General features: G+C 41.1%; 1 protein-coding gene across 2 annotated transcripts in view; it reads left to right on the top strand.

Moving 5' to 3' along the window:
- The window catches only part of THSD7B (thrombospondin type 1 domain containing 7B), a 1,078,590-nt gene that overhangs the window by 630,565 nt on the left and 428,837 nt on the right, over positions 1–19,188 (top strand). For both annotated transcript variants that reach the window (XM_075530023.1, XM_075530024.1), the window contains exon 12: positions 4,986–5,089. In XM_075530023.1, the coding sequence (XP_075386138.1) occupies positions 4,986–5,089 (104 nt within the window). The remainder of the gene's footprint in view (positions 1–4,985; positions 5,090–19,188) is intronic.

Raw genomic sequence — 19,188 nt, 5'->3', positions numbered from 1 at the left:
AATAAGATCTTAGTAGAGGTCATGACCTGCTTCTTTACAATTAAATATGCTTATTTAGGAGAAATATGAAGAGGCAATCGCATATATCCTCAAATACCTCATTTTATTCCCCTCTTTCCTGGAATATATTTGGAGCAATTAATTTGATAGTCTAATTAATAGAACAAAAACATATTTTAATTGTAAGTGTGCTTTTGAACTTCTGCCACCCAGGAACCCTTTGAGATCTGAGACCCATAGAGATAAAATATAAAACCTTAATCAGATATTTTACACAAACACACACACCCCTACAAAATGCTCCCATGAGTTTTGAATTCTACTTTTCTGAGAGCTCTTTAAAGCTCTCTCGTATGTAAAGGAGGCCTGGTGACGCTGTGGGTTAGGCAGTGGACTGCTTCACCTTAAGGTTGGCAATCCAAACTCACCAGCTGCAGGAGGAAAATGAGGCTGTCTGCTTTCATAAAAGTCTGTAGTCTTGGAAGCCCCACATGGGGTACAAGTGGATGACTTTATGAAAACAGAAATGGATTCGCTCAGTTTCAGGGAAGTTCTCTCGGGCTCTAGGGGAAGACTTCTCTCTGTGGACTCTGATGAAAGACATTGTCTCCTTCCACCGTCTCTGTGCTTGGAGCCCCATGGAGAGCTCTCTGTGTCTTGGTCTTACTTTTCCACTGAGTGGAGGAGGTTTTCAGGACTCTGGTTCCAAATGACACACTCTGCTCCCGGCTCTTCTTTCAGGGGATGCTGAGATTCTTCCTGCTCTGCTGAAGTAAAAGACAATGTAAGCCGTGCCCCTGTGAGACACTCTTGGCCCGGCTTACCCTATAAGATCAGGGCTGTGACCTAAGTAGGGATTGTATTTCACCCTAGTCCCTTACAACTGATTAGCTGATCATATCAGGTCACATCAGAAGGCATGGTTGCATCATTGAATATGCCAAATTCATCCTTGTATAACTTCCAAATCACTGAGAATCCTGGCCCAGCCAAGTTGGTCAATGATTTTTAAAGGGCACAATTCCATGAGTTCACAACTGAATTCAACACACACACGCACGCACACACACACACACACAGTTGTTGTGAGTTGTCAGCCATAGTCAGTTCTACCTCATGGGGACCATGTTTAACAGAGTCAAATGCTTCCCAGAATCAAAGGCAGCACCAATCTCTCAATAATTGTTAGGTTGAAGCCCATTCTTGCAGCCATTGAGTGTATCAATCCATCTTGTTGAAGATCTTTGACACAGATCCTTCATTTTACCAACCATATCACCTATCACAACGACCGTCCCTTCTTGTAACAAACCCAAAATTATTAAGGTAAGTGTATGTATGCTTTAAACATATATTTTATATAGTATATGATAAAATAAAGGTAAATTCATACATATTATAAATGTATATCTTTATAATCCTAACACCTTTAATTAAAAAAATCAAGAAAAACTTATACTGAGTTCTCATATGCTTAAAATATTTTGCTCTTCAATTTTCATCACAAATTCATTTTAAGGGACTATCTAATTTGAAAAAAATTAACCTACGGGTAATGATATTTTTAGCAAAGACCAAAACTACGAAATTTAAACTGCATATCTTCTCTGTATATTTCCTTTGCTATGTTAATGAGTATTATTTATAAAAGCAATAACTGGAGTTTGTTTGCTTAGTCTTAAGCTTATACATTCTCAGAATTAAATAGTTTTAAACCTGATGGAAATTTTACTTTCATGAATTCATTAATTCATTTCAATTGCTGTTGGATTTTACTCATTTATGAAGAGAACATGAACCTCAAAATCAGTTAACTATCAGCCCATTTACAAATTCCTTCAGCAAAAACACCCAGTGCTCCACCTAAATCTGTGAAATTCAAAGCCTGATTTATTCCACTTTGAATAAATTTGAAATTCAGCCTAATTTATTTTATTTAAATGGGTTGTTTATTTTTTTTCAAAGCCTGGAAAGTCATTAGGAAGTGACCAAGAAGTCTAAAGTAATATCAAGTTTATCATCTCTCCCTCCCATTCCTTTGATCTGGTGACCAGTTTGGGAAAGAATGTAAACAAACACTGGGCACATACCCAGATACTGCTCTTTGTCCCGATGAGCCACAGAACCATTGTGTAAACTGTAACTATGGACCCTGTTGTACCGTGGGTAAGCATTGAGCCTTCTGGTGCTGGGGCACAAGAGCGTTCAAGGAAAATAGCCAAGTGGAAGAAACCAAATCAAATATCATCAGATATCTCTATGGACCCAGGGTTATTAGGAGCAGAGAACATTCTGGAGATTGTTAGCATGTTCTTCCAGCCTATTGGGCATTCTCTACTTTTTTTTCCTTTCTTTCTGTAGATGCACTTCAATTAATCCACTCATGTTGCTCTAGTTCCCATCACTGACCTCCTGCTATTTCTCTGAATAATCAGCTCCACTGTGTGTGAATTTGATCATTTCTCATTGTGAGCTATTTCAGCTCTGTTCATATGATCAACACAATTCCTTGCTCATTAGTGAAACACTCCTGAATTCTGAACAATACTGTACTAGCTTAGGGAGACAGATATCATAAGTTGAGATAGGCCTTTATGACTATTGTACGGTCATTTTTTACTCCCTTTAGGTCGCATATACCAACCTTTGATTTACCAAAGTAAAAGAGAATCAACAACCCCACAGAATGTACTCTCTGTGGACTAGCAGTCCCCAACACATTCAGTAAAAAATGAAGTGTCGATGAGGTCTGCCTTATAAAACCATTTCCAGCAGCAGGGAGTCCAGCAGTCTTTGTACCTGCATGCTTACACAAGATTGTCAGTGTGGGGTGGCCACTCCACCTTTGCTGAGCACCGGGGGACTCACAGTAGACCACTGGTTTGTGCTTACTTGAGCAATTGTTAACTTAGGACTTACCTTCCTAGCCTCCAAGTTTGTCATCTAAAAATGCAGAGCATAAAAGCACTGTTGAATCCTACTCTCAGTCGATGTAGGAAGATCAAGTATCTTAGATTCTTTATGTTCATTTTGGTCTACAAAACCTGTGAACTCAGTCAAGTGATCTAAATCAATGGCTTGTCCGAGGTGAAAATTGGAAAAATCCTCTTATCGTTTTGGTTTCTGAAGGGAACAGTTTAGAATATATATGTATTTTGTGTGAGTGTTAGAATTATGCCTAATGAGTATAGGTGTATATGAAGTAAATGTTACTAAAAGTAACAGGCTATTTCTTTACATGTGACAATTTTTTTTGTTTTGTTTTGTTTTGTTTTTAATTTTAACAATTTATTAGGGGCTCATACAATTCTTATCACAGTTCATACATATACATACATCAATTGTATAAAGCACATCTGTACAGTCCCTGCCCTAATCATTTTTTTCTCCTCTTTTCTTTTTTTACATTTTACATTTTATTAGGGACCCATACATTCCCTGCCCCAATCATTCTCAAAGCATTTGCTCTCCACTTAAGCCCCTTGCATCAGGTCCTCTTTTTTTTTTTCCCCTCCCTCCCCTTTCCCCCCTCCCTCATATGCCCTTGGTAATTTATACCTCGTTATTTTGTCATATCTTGCCCTATCCGGAGTCTCCCTTCCCCCCTTCTCTGCTGTCCCTCTCCCAGGGAAGAGGTCACATGTGGATCCTTGCAATCAGTTCCCCCCTTCCAACACACTCACCCTCCACTCTCCCAGCATCGCCCCTCACACCCCTGGTCCTGAAGGTATCATCCACCCTGGATTCCCTGTACCTCCAGCCCTCATATGCACCAGTGTACAGCCTCTGTCCTATCCAGGACCATTCGGATCATGGTAGTTGGGGGGAGGAAGCATCCAGGATCTGGGGGAAAGCTGTGTTCCCCATCGGTACTACCTCGCACCCTAATTAACCCATCTCCTCTCCTAAATGCCTCTATGAGGGGCTCTCCATTGGCCGACACTTGGGCCTTGGGTCTCCACTCTGCACTTCCCCCTTCATTTAATATGGTATATATATACATATACATATACACATATATACACACACTTATATCGTTGTTGGTTTTTTTTGCATGATGCCTTATGGTTTCAGGTATTCTCAACATGGATGCCGACCATGGTATCTTTCTGTTATGTTTCAAATTTTGAAATAATATTTCTTATTAGTAGCGCTTGCTCATACGAAAGATATAAAGTAAGCTAAGCAGAGGAGCAGCATTTGTGGTAACACTCAGACTTGAGTTTTCTGGACCACTGGGAAGATGCAGACAGACATACAGACACGAGTCACAGAGTGCCTTGTGAGTCATGAAAGGAACAACATTGCGCCTCCTTAAGGCTGGTCTTGTCTGAGACACAGAGATGTTGGCATTTCATCTGTGGTGGGACCATTCTTCGCTAAGATGAAATAGTGCATGAGTTCAGTGTTATTTGTCCTCAACCTCTTGGTGTTCTATAATTTTTGAGACATCTGAGGTAATTCAAAGTTATAGAGAACAGCTTATAAAAGGTAAGAGGCAGGAAACTACGTCTGGAGGTTTACACACCAACTTCCCTGTGTTCATGGTCTCTTCATTGCTCTAGGGAAAGGTAGGAATTTCCCCCTCCTCCCACCCGCCCCCCTCCCCTTCTTTCTTCTTCTCTTCCTTGTCTTATATCTCTTATTTTTCAAACCAATGTTAAGTTCAGAAGGAGCTCAGCCTTCTACATTTGATCTGTGCTTCCAATGGCTCTCAATTGTCACTTTGAATTATGAGCGGAAGTTTATGTGCAAAATATCCACATGGGAAAATTGGTAATCCTACATTAACTCTGAATCTAGGGCAGAAGGGACAATCGTCACCTCTGGAGATTGCGAAGCGCCTGCTTTTATGATGTTAGCATCACCGCTGTTGTTATCCCACTGCCGTCTGTAGGTTGGCATTTGAGGTGCATCTGTTTGGGGTATTTTCTTCGTATGCCTGACATGGCGACATTTCTAGCTGGATGTTTATGTCATTGCAGGTGGAAGCCGCAGAAATGGGGTCCTTGTGTGTTAGTGCCAGAGTCGGTCAGGCAGGGACTAATGGGCACCAGTGAAGCCTGTGGAAAGGGGCTGCAAACGAGAGGTAAGTAGATTAAGTTTAAATTATGTTAGTTTATAAAAATGGCTTATTTTCATATTTGAAGGTAGCATGATATTGATTGATTGGATTATTTATGTTATTAGCAGTGGTGTCATGCAAATAATTGAGCAACTGGTTCACTGTCTTAATGACTGTTTTAACTATAAACACATAATATTCCAAAAGGTAATTTATTATTTCACACAATTAATAATTTAAAAAGGACAATAAAAGAGGTACATAAAAGTAGATAAGAGTTTTAAAATATTCATGAAAATGCTAAGTAATACCTGACTACCCCTGAAAGCCAATAACACTGTTATTTAAAATATGTAAATGTTGATTTTAATTGGTGTCCTCGCATGTTCTTCATCTTTATGAGAGCATCATGGGTGGTGTTATTCATCTTTGACCACGTTTTCACTGTAGGAGTAGTATTCCATTTCTCTAGAGGTCGCCGATTGGACAATAGTTATAATATTTGGTATACCTGAACATTCCGGTATTGTGTTTACCTTTGAATCTCCCCTTTTCTCCTTCTGTTGAACTGACAGAAATTTTTCTGAAAATATTTTTAGCTCTCTGAACATTTTCAGGATTTGCATAATTTGCTCATGTCTCACGGGACTTTGGGGTATAGCCCAAAGCTGAAAAGGACAGTGCGTCACTGGCTGGGTATTGGTCACTTTTTCTCTCTGTTCTGTTTGTTTATTTCAGGAACAAGCAAAGGGCATAAAATGTAGTACTTCATCACAAATGCAAGGGATTTTATGAAATGAGTAAATAAATGTTGCAAGCAAAGTTCCATAGTCACTAACTCTATACTTGGGCATGTTTATTTTCAGTAGTATTTGTATCTATACATTATACCTGTCATGAACATACTCCAGGTGCTTAAAATGCACGGTGGTGCACATGACCCTCTAAACAAGTGAAGTTGGTGGGCCTGTGAGAGAACCCTGATAACAAGCACTATTCTGACAACCGGGTCAAGGAACCCAACCAGAACCTAGGTATCAGGTCTGCGGAACAGTTCAAACAGGCTGGATATTAGTTAATATAGATCATCTCAATTCTATCAACTAAGGGATCCAAGAACAAAGGCAACGTCTCCTTTCAATCATAACATACTTTAAGGGTTGTTGTTCCACATGCATGTGGGCTCCAGTAAGACTTCAAGCTGATACATAACACTGTACATTTCAGTTACTAATTAAAAAGTTATTCAAAGAATGTGCCAGCAACAGAATGAGTAGACTGATAGTAGCAACTGTAATTATTTTATATGTATACATTATATGTGTGCTAGAGAATACACAGAGAAAGGAGCCTTCAGGATTTTTCACCGAGACTATGAACAGCCTTCTGGATCCCAACTGAGTGGGTTTGGTCATCCATTTCTGCAGAGTGTGGCCAGTGTGAGGGAGGCCTGGCGGCACGGGGGTGACATGCTCAACTCCTAACTGAAATGTCGGTGGCTCAAGGCCAAGGGCGGCTCAGAGGAAGAACCAAGTGTCTACGTCTCTCAGGATTTACAGCCTTGAAAATCCTGTGGGGCAATTCTCTTCTGTCCTGTAGGGTCTCTGAATTGGAAGTTGGTTGACACAGGGCTTTGATTTGATTTTAGTTAATGGTCAATATTATAAAAACTAGAGTGATATGTCTAATTTAAACCTTTGTAACGCTCACAGAGAATTAAGACAATCAGTCTTGTATTTTATTCATCATTCAGGTGACAATTATTGATGAGAAGAGTTTTACTTTTAAAATAAGACCACTTTGTTACTAAAGGCATGCATATAGCATGATCAGACTCTCTTAATCCATAGATTCTGATTTTGAAGTGGTTACTGTCAAATTGTTTACTGATATCAATTTATCTGACCACTTAGCTTGGCACATGACTGCCATTGGCTGTCTGTTGACTTCTTGTAAAAATTTACTTTCTGTTTCAGATAAATAAAAAACATGTTTGTCTTGCTATTACCAACATGTTATGAAATATACAGATCTACAAGGATGGCGCCTTTGTACAATGCATAATTTAACCCTACACGGAACCCTGGATTTGGACAATTTATAAGATTTGTGTGGCTTAAAGTTCATTTTAATCACAAAACTTTTTAGCAAATTCTGCAGAAATGTTTCCTAAATTCTGTAGTGAAAATTATTATCTTCTAATCCCATATTCTCTTGGACTTCTGCAACCCATTTGTGGGTGTCATGCACCCGTGCTAGCATGCCTGCATAAACAGACGTGGATGTGTAGCGGAAGGTGGGGAAGGTGCGTTCCCAAAAAGTCTTGTCTGGGAAGGAACATCATGTAAAAGGAGTAGGGAAGGAAGCATGTACCTCTCATGTACTGTGTGCATATATTTCTGCTGTCTGTATGTTTTTGTTTGGGGTTTTGTTTTTTTCCCTTCTTCTGTGTCTCTGTATATTATTCTTGTCATTGTTTTTGAAACTGAGAGTCTAATTCTCTATGGAACCTTAAGTGTTGACAAGTTGGCAAGGCGTGTGTTGATGCTAACCTTTCTCAGATAAGATCTGACTTCTCAGAAAAAGGTTGGCTTTTCCAGTTCTGTGGAGCATTCTGGAATTACCTTTAAGTTAAATTTCTCCTTGAGGATTATTTTTCAATCCAGGAAGCATGGATTAAGACCATTACATCATGGAAAGACACATAGTCAGACACAAATTCCATATTTTCTTGATCTTTTTGAAATCGCGTGCCATTTTATACTAAGCTTTAGATAAAGAAATGTACTTTTGCTGGGCAAGTTTATTTCCAGTTCATTATTATTGGGAGAGGCAGCCTTGTGATTGTGATTATTGCTTTTAGGCTGAAGCCTTTGATAAACCACTCCATATCAAGAAGACTTAGAGTTTGGGGGGTTTTTTTGTTTGTTTCATTTTTTGTCTTCCTCTCTTCTGTGTTTTATGAAGCTGAAAGCCTCCATGATTATAAAATGCCTCAGGATAAAAAATAGTATTTCTTAAATTGGAGCTAGAATTTAGTGTCTGCCCCTCACCCATTCCTGGATCTGTTCTTTGTGTGTTTGTTTTTAATCTGCTTTGACTCCCTGTAGAGACCTCCTTGTTAATTTATGGTCGAGAGTCTTATCGATCCTCTCCCCAAGGCATAAACATCTTCCATTAATATTGTCATTGATTAGCCTCTGTTACTAATTCTTTAAAGCACTGTTGAGAGAGGGTGCCCAGCTATCAGATAAATAGTGTCTGGGATCTTAAAGACTTGTTTTCAAAGCCTTTAAGTGAGATGTCCGCTTAGTCAACATGGAAGAAGTACACCAACATCAGTGACCCAAGGTTGTAAACCATGAAGCTTACTTACACTCAGGGAAGGGAGGGAATAATATCAGAGCCTAAATTGTGCGAGACTGGCTTGCAGAAGGCTACGGATGGCAGTGGAAGCCTAAGACACATTTGTGAGCTCTGCACAGGAAATAAGCCCCCAGTGATTCCCCTCTACCCATAGGAGAGGGGTGGGAAGAGACTGGTTACCAAACAGACTACATTGAAGAGATGATGACAGGAGATCAAAATGATCAACCTGACTTGAACAGATAAAATATTTTCATTTGAGTCCCCCTCCGATGTGCTTTGGGCTTCACCTGGTTTTCAACGTTTTCTGTACTTTAACGTTTTTTCATATTGGGGTTTATCTCAGATGTATTTTGTCGTTGGGGGTGACCCTGTTGAATTTGTGTTATATGTTTTTGTTTATCAATATATGAACCCCAGGACTGATGAGCCTTCAGAGATAGCAGGTGGAATATGGGTTTCTGAGGATACAGTAGTGGGGATGGGTGGGGTCAAAAGGAGCTGATATCAAGGTGTTCAAGAAGGAAGAGAGTATTTTGAAACTGATTGTGGTAGCAATTGTGTAATAGTGCTTGATGTGGTTGAAGTATGGAATTGTATGATACCTGTATTAGCTCCCAATAAACTGGTTTTGGGGAAACAGTGACATTGTTTTAGTTACTTTATAAGTCCTAAGCATTCGCTGTTTTAAGTCAATTCAGAAATATATTCACGTGACGTCTATTTTATGCATCTTCTTTGTCATGTACATTTGAAGTGGTCTTTTAGGATTTCTAAACCGCTAGAATGTCAAAAAATGAAGTGCCCTTATTTGAACCTTCACAATTTCATTTTGTTTATATGTGTAAATGGATTACAGCAAAATAAATCATGTTTGTCCTACTCTTTAATATAAAGCAAAGAAATCCAGGATGGAAGAGACAGAATGAACTAATGAAAAGCCAGCAAGGAGGCGTAAGGAAGGGAGGCTAATAGCTGGAATTTATCTCCTTCTCCTGGACGTGGGCATTTTGGGTCTTACTGCCCTACTTGTCTGAAGAACTATACCACTGACCCACCAACCAACTGTCCGCCTACCGCCACCAACTGTCTGGAACATTTAGGGGAGTCTGGGGTTCCCCTGGCCTAACTAGTTGTGCTTCAATGAATACAGAAACAATGGGGGCACAGTCTTTATGGAAAAGAAAAGTTTGAGAAGACACAAATATTTTAATTTTTAGGGTTTTTAAAAAAACAAAATGTTGAAAGTCCTAGATGGACAGCTAATTTTTCTTTGAGCTTAGCCTTCTTTGGGAGCCACCCTGACTGCTTCCAGGGTAACTAAATGGCTTTTCCAGGGTTTTCTTTGTGAACAGTACTTTATTTGTGTGTGTGGATGTCCATTATCATCAGCTGGAAGACTCAAATCATGGCCTAACAATGCACGCACAATAAGAACTGGAGATCACGTTTGTCTTGTGGATGCTACCCTTGGTCTTGTGGATGCTACCCTTGGTCTTGTGGATGCTACCCTTGGTCTTGTGGATGCTACCCTTGGTCTTGTGGATGCTACCCTTGGTCTTGTGGATGCTACCCTTGGTCTTGTGGATGCTACCCTTGGTCTTGTGGATGCTACCCTTGGTCTTGTGGATGCTACCCTTGGTCTTGTGGATGCTACCCTTGGCCTTGTGGATGCTACCCTTGGCCTTGTGGATGCTACCCTTGGCCTTGTGGATGCTACCCTTGGCCTTGTGGATGCTACCCTTGGCCTTGTGGATGCTACCCTTGGTCTTGTGGATGCTACCCTTGGTCTTGTGGATGCTACCCTTGGTCTTGTGGATGCTACCCTTGGTCTTGTGGATGCTACCCTTGGTCTTGTGGATGCTACCCTTGGTCTTGTGGATGCTACCCTTGGTCTTGTGGATGCTACCCTTGGTCTTGTGGATGCTACCCTTGGTCTTGTGGATGCTACCCTTGGTCTTGTGGATGCTACCCTTGGTCTTGTGGATGCTACCCTTGGTCTTGTGGATGCTACCCTTGGTCTTGTGGATGCTACCCTTGGTCTTGTGGATGCTACCCTTGGTCTTGTGGATGCTACCCTTGGTCTTGTGGATGCTACCCTTGGTCTTGTGGATGCTACCCTTGGTCTTGTGGATGCTACCCTTGGTCTTGTGGATGCTACCCTTGGTCTTGTGGATGCTACCCTTGGTCTTGTGGATGCTACCCTTGGTCTTGTGGATGCTACCCTTGGTCTTGTGGATGCTACCCTTGGTCTTGTGGATGCTACCCTTGGTCTTGTGGATGCTACCCTTGGCCTTGTGGATGCTACCCTTGGCCTTGTGGATGCTACCCTTGGCCTTGTGGATGCTACCCTTGGCCTTGTGGATGCTACCCTTGGTCTTGTGGATGCTACCCTTGGTCTTGTGGATGCTACCCTTGGTCTTGTGGATGCTACCCTTGGTCTTGTGGATGCTACCCTTGGTCTTGTGGATGCTACCCTTGGTCTTGTGGATGCTACCCTTGGTCTTGTGGATGCTACCCTTGGTCTTGTGGATGCTACCCTTGGCCTTGTGGATGCTACCCTTGGCCTTGTGGATGCTACCCTTGGTCTTGTGGATGCTACCCTTGGTCTTGTGGATGCTACCCTTGGTCTTGTGGATGCTACCCTTGGTCTTGTGGATGCTACCCTTGGTCTTGTGGATGCTACCCTTGGTCTTGTGGATGCTACCCTTGGTCTTGTGGATGCTACCCTTGGTCTTGTGGATGCTACCCTTGGTCTTGTGGATGCTACCCTTGGTCTTGTGGATGCTACCCTTGGTCTTGTGGATGCTACCCTTGGTCTTGTGGATGCTACCCTTGGCCTTGTGGATGCTACCCTTGGCCTTGTGGATGCTACCCTTGGTCTTGTGGATGCTACCCTTGGTCTTGTGGATGCTACCCTTGGTCTTGTGGATGCTACCCTTGGTCTTGTGGATGCTACCCTTGGTCTTGTGGATGCTACCCTTGGTCTTGTGGATGCTACCCTTGGTCTTGTGGATGCTACCCTTGGTCTTGTGGATGCTACCCTTGGTCTTGTGGATGCTACCCTTGGTCTTGTGGATGCTACCCTTGGTCTTGTGGATGCTACCCTTGGTCTTGTGGATGCTACCCTTGGTCTTGTGGATGCTACCCTTGGTCTTGTGGATGCTACCCTTGGTCTTGTGGATGCTACCCTTGGTCTTGTGGATGCTACCCTTGGTCTTGTGGATGCTACCCTTGGTCTTGTGGATGCTACCCTTGGTCTTGTGGATGCTACCCTTGGTCTTGTGGATGCTACCCTTGGTCTTGTGGATGCTACCCTTGGTCTTGTGGATGCTACCCTTGGTCTTGTGGATGCTACCCTTGGTCTTGTGGATGCTACCCTTGGTCTTGTGGATGCTACCCTTGGTCTTGTGGATGCTACCCTTGGTCTTGTGGATGCTACCCTTGGTCTTGTGGATGCTACCCTTGGTCTTGTGGATGCTACCCTTGGTCTTGTGGATGCTACCCTTGGTCTTGTGGATGCTACCCTTGGTCTTGTGGATGCTACCCTTGGTCTTGTGGATGCTACCCTTGGTTGCCTTGAGGACCTACATTCTTACTTAGTTCATTTTCTTTCTTTCGTTTTAAAAATAATTTTTATTGGGGGCTCATTCAACTCGTATCACAATCCATACAGCCATTCATTGTGTCAAGCACATTGTGCATTTGTTGCCATCCTCATTCTCAAAACATTTGCTTTCTGCTTGAACCCTTGGTATCTGCTCCTCATTTTCCCCTCCCTCCCCACTGCCCCCTCCCTCTTGAACCCTTGATAATTTATAAATTATTATTTATATTTATTACTTTGTCATGTATTACACTGTCCGACATCTGCCTTCACCCACTTTTCTGTTATCTGTGCCCCAGAGAGGGGTTTATATGTAGATTCTTTTAATAGGTTCTCTCTTTCTCCCCTACCTTCTCTCCACCCTCCCGGTATCGCCACTCTCACCACTGCTTTTGAAGGGTTCATCTGCCCTGGATTCCCTGTGTGTCCAGTTCCTATCTGTACCAGTGTACATCCTCTGGTCTAGCCAGATTTGTAAGGTAGAATTGGGATCTTGATAGTGGTGGGTAGGGTGGGATGGGGGAGGAAGCATTAAAAAATTAGAGGAAACTTGTATGTTTCATTGTTGCTATACTGCACCCTGACTGGTTCATCTCCTCCCTGTGACCCTTTTATAAGGGGATGTCCAGTTGTCTACAGATGGGCTTTGGGTCCTCACTCCACACTGTCCCTCATTCTCAGTGATATGTTTTTTATGGAGGGTGGGGGGTACTTTGCCTGGCTTTTCACTTATTAATGTATCTGCATGTGTCTGTAGATAGATAGGCAGCATAAATAATTCAGAGATGAAAAGAATAGGGCCAATAGTTGTGGGGGGGCACGGGAGAAGGGGAGTGGGAGAAATGAAATGGGGGTGAGGGGACCAACCCAGGGATAAGGGAACAACAAGTGAACCAAAATCGGTGGTGAGGAAGGTGTAGGAGGTCTGGTAGGACTTGATCAAAGCTAATGTAACCAAGAGGAATTACTGGAACCCAAAAGAAGACTGAGCATGATAGTGGGACAAGAAGGAAATAAAAGGAAATAGAGGAAAGAGTTAAGAGGCAAACGGCATTGATAGAGGCCTAATTACAGGCATATGCATATGTAAAGATATTTATATATGATGATGGGGCAATAGATTTATGTGCATATATTTAAAGGTTTAGTATTAGGGTCACAGATGGACATTGGGGCTCCACTCAAGTACTCCCTCAATGCAAGAACACTTTGTTCTATAAAACTGGCATTCCATGATGCTCATCTTCCCGACATAATTGCTGAAGACAAAGCGGGTGCATAAACAAACATGGTGAAGAGAGCTGATGGTGCCTGGCTATTGAAAGATACAGCATCTGGGTCTCAAAGGCTTGAAGGTAAACAAGTGGCCATCTAGCTCAGAAGCAACAAAGCCCACAGGGAAGAAGCACACCAGCCTGTGTGATCACAGGTGGTGAAAGGTTCAGGTATCAGGTATCAAAGAACAAAAAAAAAAACATTATCTTAGTTCATTTTCAATCAACCTTGTTTATGTGGACAGAAGGAGGCAGACCTGCAATCCTTGTTACATCTTTTTGTTCTTCCTGGATTGTTTTTTGTCACAATGAAAGTCATTGTCTTCTTACACAATTGTTTGTTGGAGTCCATGTGTTTTCTTTGTTTGCAACCATTTTTTTAAAATAAAGGTGTTCTCTCAGATAAACATTGGCCAAAATAATCAATTTTCAAAATGAGTTCTGGGTTACTTCTATATTTTAAAAGGTGGGGGTGACATTTTAGACAGGTATCCTTTATTTCACAGGCAATTTCATAATTTAATTTCTTTCCAGTTTTTTATGTAATTCAATTTTTTATTATTTTTGAAGACATTTTTATCATTTTTCCAGATCATGTTTTTAAATAGAATATATATCCACATGACATGACCTCTAGTCAATATCATTTTACTTAATCATTTACTTAATTTGGGTAAAGGAAAAAATGCATATCGAGGCTTTGTATACTCTAGATATCCAGTTAAAATGGACCTTCCCCAATTATATTATCTCCTTAGAGAGCTTAGAGATAAAGATGCGAAAGCACTCTGAGCTCATCTGTCAGCTTTTATTTAAAAACCAGACACCAATACAGAAAACACACACACACACACAAGCCAAACCCCTCATTATAAAGTTGATCTGACTTACAGTGATTCCATGTATGTCAGAGTAGAAGTGCACTCCCTTGGGTGTTCAGTGCCTGAGATATTTGGAAATAGATCAGCAGACCTTTCTTCTAAAAGATTCGACTGTGCCACTCAAGGACTTCTACAGTAAACTTCTGCAGCATATATGTATATATATGAATGAATGAATAAAATATGAAAATTACCTATCCACTTGTCAGGTTCTTTCTAATGCCAAACAGCCTTGTGTTGTTGGCAAAGAAGAGAATAACTCTTGTGTTTCTCCACAGAGAGGAAGTCATAGTCACTAACTGAATACCTGTGTATGTTTATTTTCAATAGCATTTGTATCTATAGATTACAAATAAACTCATCTCAATAGACTCATAGAGGGAAAAAAAAGAGATCTTATAACTACATTCAAGCAACTGCCAGAGACAAAACTGGCCACAAGATTTTGTTTTGATTTACTATCTGTGTGAGTAAGGGAGGGGGTGACAATTCTCCGGGAAGGAATGGAGTAGCTTCTTCTTAAAGACGTGCATATCAATGACCCGGGGCTGTCTGCGGGCATTGCCATCAGAGAATGGGATAGAAGGGTGGCTTACCCTAGTCACTCTGCCCACAGATGTGACCGTTTCTTAAATAGGAGTAGACATTTGTTATGTGATTTTAAGATGAGAAGGCATAACAGTGCTTCTGATCTCACATCTACTTATTGGAATTTCTAATTCAGGCAACCACTAACCACTTATTTAAACAAACTGTGTTCCCTAACTTAAGTAAGCTCATTAGAAGGTTTGCCTGCGTTCATCTCACAGGAAAAAATAATCGTGTCCCATGATTTTTTGTATAAAAGATCGCTCTGGGGAAATTCTTATTGAATTCTGATATCAATACCACAATGTATAATTGTAAGAAGTTTTCTTTAATAATACATCTTATTAATTAGCAATTGATATCAAACTATTGATTATATTGTAAAGAAATTTTAAAAGCATCTCTTCTAAATGCTATCTTTTTGTTTTTGAAATATGGGATGAAGAACTATCAAGACTGAATGTAGAACTTAAATTGACAGTGTAAAGCACTCTGTAAATTAAAATATCACCAGATTCTAGCAGAAGAACGGATTCTCTAAAGCCCTGGGCAGTGGTGCAGAGAGTGTAGTTTTGGATTCAGAGTAAAGAGTATGCTTTAATATATGTGGACAATCATGCTGGGATTTATTACCATTTCCTTTATAGGTTTGAGGGTGGGTTCACTTTGGAATTCCATGGTTGCAGAAGATAAACTATGCACTTTAATAAAAATGATGATAAAGTTAAAATAAATATTAAATGTTGAGCTACGTAAGGTACGATGCTTCAATAACATAGTGTTCACTAACTGTGGATTCAGGGATAGCTGTGCCATGGTTGCATATTAACATCATAAGCCCCTAACTCACTGCCATGGAGACATTTCTGCCTCATAGTGACCCCTGTGGGTTTCTGAGACTGTAATTGTTTACAGTAGTAGAAAGCTCAGTCTTTGTCCTGAAGAGCTGCTGGTGGTTTCAAACTGCCGACAATGAGGATTCCAGCCCAACACAACCACTACATCACGAGGGTTCCTTTACTAAGCTCTGATATAAACGTCAAGTAACTCTTCCTTGTATATCTACCCACCCACATCTACAAAAGATTTCCTTAAGAAAATGGATGTTCGAGAGTGAACTCTGAGCTGGGTAATAGTTTTATTTTTTAATTAATGATTGTTATCATTTGCAAAATTGGAGCAAGAATTTTCTTCTTCTGACTACAGGCCTCTGAGTCCCAGAATGGTCTCCCTTTTAAGAATGCGAATACGAGTTCAAAGTCCATCGCACCCTCTGTAAGTGTAATAGGATTATGTATCTTTGTCCAGAACCAAATTTCAGTCTCTTCAAGCAGAAGGGCGTCTTCTGACTTTCCTTTTGGCACTTAGGTTATAAAGGTCAAGGTAGTCATCTTTATTTGGCTCAGAAGCCATCTTGGAATTGTTGCACAAGGAATTAATATTTGTACTTTTATTTCCATTTTTAAAGAAAATGGAAATTCTGACACTCCTCTCAGTTTTCATGTAGTTGGGTCAGCATGTCTACTTTCTCTGCTTTAAGAATAAGATAGGAGGATCAAAACTCCACTGCTTCAGCAATCAGAATCCCACAAGTATAAACGTTGGAAGAAAACTGCCCTTTTAGTCCAACCTTGTTATTCAGGATTCACACAAGCGGGACAATAAATAGTCATGCATGCTACAGTATGGGGAATGAGAATTTAAAATGGCCATGAGTGAATCGAAGGAGCTCTGGTATCTTAGAGAGTTATGAGTTAAGCTGTTAACTGCAAGATCAGTAGTTTGAACCCACCTGTAGATCCAAGAGAGAAAGAGGAGGCTTTCAGATCCCTTTAAGAGTTACACTCTCAGAGAACCACAGGGGCAGTACGACTCTGCTGTTGGGATCATTTTGAGTTGGAATAGCCTCAATGGCAGTGAGATGTGGTGCAGTGTTTAAAGCACTTGGCTGCTAACAGAACGGCCAGGTTTGAATCTGCGGATGTAGCAATCTGAATTAGTAAAGATTTCAGTCTTGGAATGATATGAGGTATTTCAATTTCGGTCTATAGAATTGCTATCGACTCAGGGACCATTGTGTGTGTGTGTGGGGGGGGGGCAGAAATTGGAATTATCTTGATCAAACTGCTTATCCTCTACCTTAATTTTGCCATCTATCCGAGAACAATAGCCTGTGCTGTGGGTAATATCAAGTCATTTCTATTTGAGACCCCTTCCTTTGCTCCTGTGCCATGATGTTGTCCTGGCACTCATTCTATATCACGGCACACTTACAGTTCAGTTCCATGGCTTGACTTCTCCTCTGCACCCAAGCCTTACCTGGTTCTGTTACCTGCCTTTGTCCTCCACAGAAGCGCTCCCCCAACAGTCTCCACTCCTCTCAGGATCTCAACTCTGGAGGGGGTTCCAGGGCCTTTCTTTCTGAGGAATAGCTAGGCTTGTCTTTTTAAGAGCACCCTGTAGAAAATATGTTAATAGATAAAATGTATTGTTTTAAAAATTGAAATCAATTTTGACCTCCAGAAACAGATTTTTTCTTCCTGTGTTTTCTATTTTAATTAGCTCTGTTTCCACCCATCCATGAATTGCTCATCCATCAAATCCTGGCAGTTCCATTGATGTAGCTATAGTTCATTTTTGCTTAACATCTATTTTTGCATAGCAACCAAGTCTTCGAAACATAACCAAATGATAAGTGAGGAGCAGGTGTAATGCTTATGTAATGCATGCTAAATTTCATTCTGAAAGGGAAAAACAAATTATAACACATCAAAATGGCTATTTTCAAACACCTCAACATATACCAAGTTATGAAAACAGGAGCCTCATGGTGTACTGGTTATACATTGGACTATGATCATCAGCATGGTTAGCAGTTCAAAACCACCAGCAGTCCCTGAGGAGAGTGGGTTTTCTTCTCCCATAAGCAGTTACAGTCTAGGAAACCCAGAGGTCGCTATGAGTCAGCATTGACTCAATGGCAGTTAACAGTAGAGATTCTTATTGAGAGTTTAATCTACTGGAGAGCAGTGGCAGGATCACTTTGTGTGTGTGTGTGTGTGTGTGTGTGTGTGTGTGTGTTTTATATATTATTTCATAAATGTATTTTTAGTGGAAGAATAATGAAGTGGTTTTAAAATACCATAAAATCTTGCCAATGCCCAGATCATGAAAGGGACTTATATAATGTATTAACTCTCCAAGAATTTATTCAACAGTGGGAAATTTGAGGCCCTCACCTTTGGCGAATAGTGCTTTTCTCTCTGTGGAGTAGCTACTTTGTACCCCTGTGGCCTTTAGCAGCATCTGAAGACCTTGTTGAAAGCAGCAACTAGGGGACAGGGATTGCTATAACATGTCAAAAGTGTCAATGTTGAGAAACCCTGCTTCTAGAGTGTGGTAGTTACATAATCTGATGTCAATTTGGGCCTTGAGAAGATTAAGAGTGAAGGGGTGGAGTCTAGTCTGTCAATCAGATCATAGTCAAGGAGGTCTCTGGGTGCGCATGGCCTTCTCCTGAGAATCCTGGGAAATCTGATATTCCTTCTTGGAGGTAGGAGACACACACTCTCTCTCTGCTCACTCCTGGAGACACAGTCAACTGACAAGACACATGACGCTACACCCTGGGAGCTGGAGAAGCCACATAGAGATCCCTGCCAGCGCTGAGATGCTTACAGCGCCACTGGATCCATAGACTTCCAACCCACAGATCTGTGCTCCTTCTGCATTCAGCATCATTGCGTGCATTTTGTGAGTCTGAAGAGGACTTTATAGATTGGTATCAGACATATGGGCTAATATTGGACTTATGGACTTGATCTGGACTGGGCTGGGACATTGCCTCAATATTCAATTGCTCTTGTACGTAAATTTCTTTCTTATATACATATGAGTGTCTATGAGTTGTTTCTTTGAGTTACCCAGATGAATATCCAGAGCTAGAAGTAGATCATTGGTTTCCCATCCCTATCACGTCCATTGCGACTCGTGGTGACCCATGTGGTGGAGACTAGAACTACTCTCCAGGGTTCCTTAGAGTACGGTCTTCATGGAAGCAAACTTACGGGGTCTTTCGACCACAGAGCTGCTGGTGGATTCCAACAACTGCCCTTTCCATTCAGAGGCGAGTCCTTCTCCACTGCACTCGCAGGACTCTCACATGATTGAACACAGCGAATTAAAACATACCCTTTATATTTTTATGACCCCTCATTCTGCTTCCCATATAAATCACGACTCTTATTATTTGTGTTCCCTTTTAGTGATATGATTTGTTAAGTGGACATAAGCTGTAAATTAATTACAAATTGTTTTAAGCTGGAGTAGTGCTGAACCAAAAAAATGTTTTTAAGCAGCATCTGTTTTCTGTGTGTTTCATAAATTGCAATTGGATAATAGAGGCTA

The sequence above is a fragment of the Tenrec ecaudatus genome, chromosome 13 (genome assembly GCF_050624435.1).
Source record: "Tenrec ecaudatus isolate mTenEca1 chromosome 13, mTenEca1.hap1, whole genome shotgun sequence".
NCBI lineage: Eukaryota > Metazoa > Chordata > Mammalia > Afrosoricida > Tenrecidae > Tenrec > Tenrec ecaudatus.
This window is presented reverse-complemented; position numbering and strand designations above follow the sequence as displayed.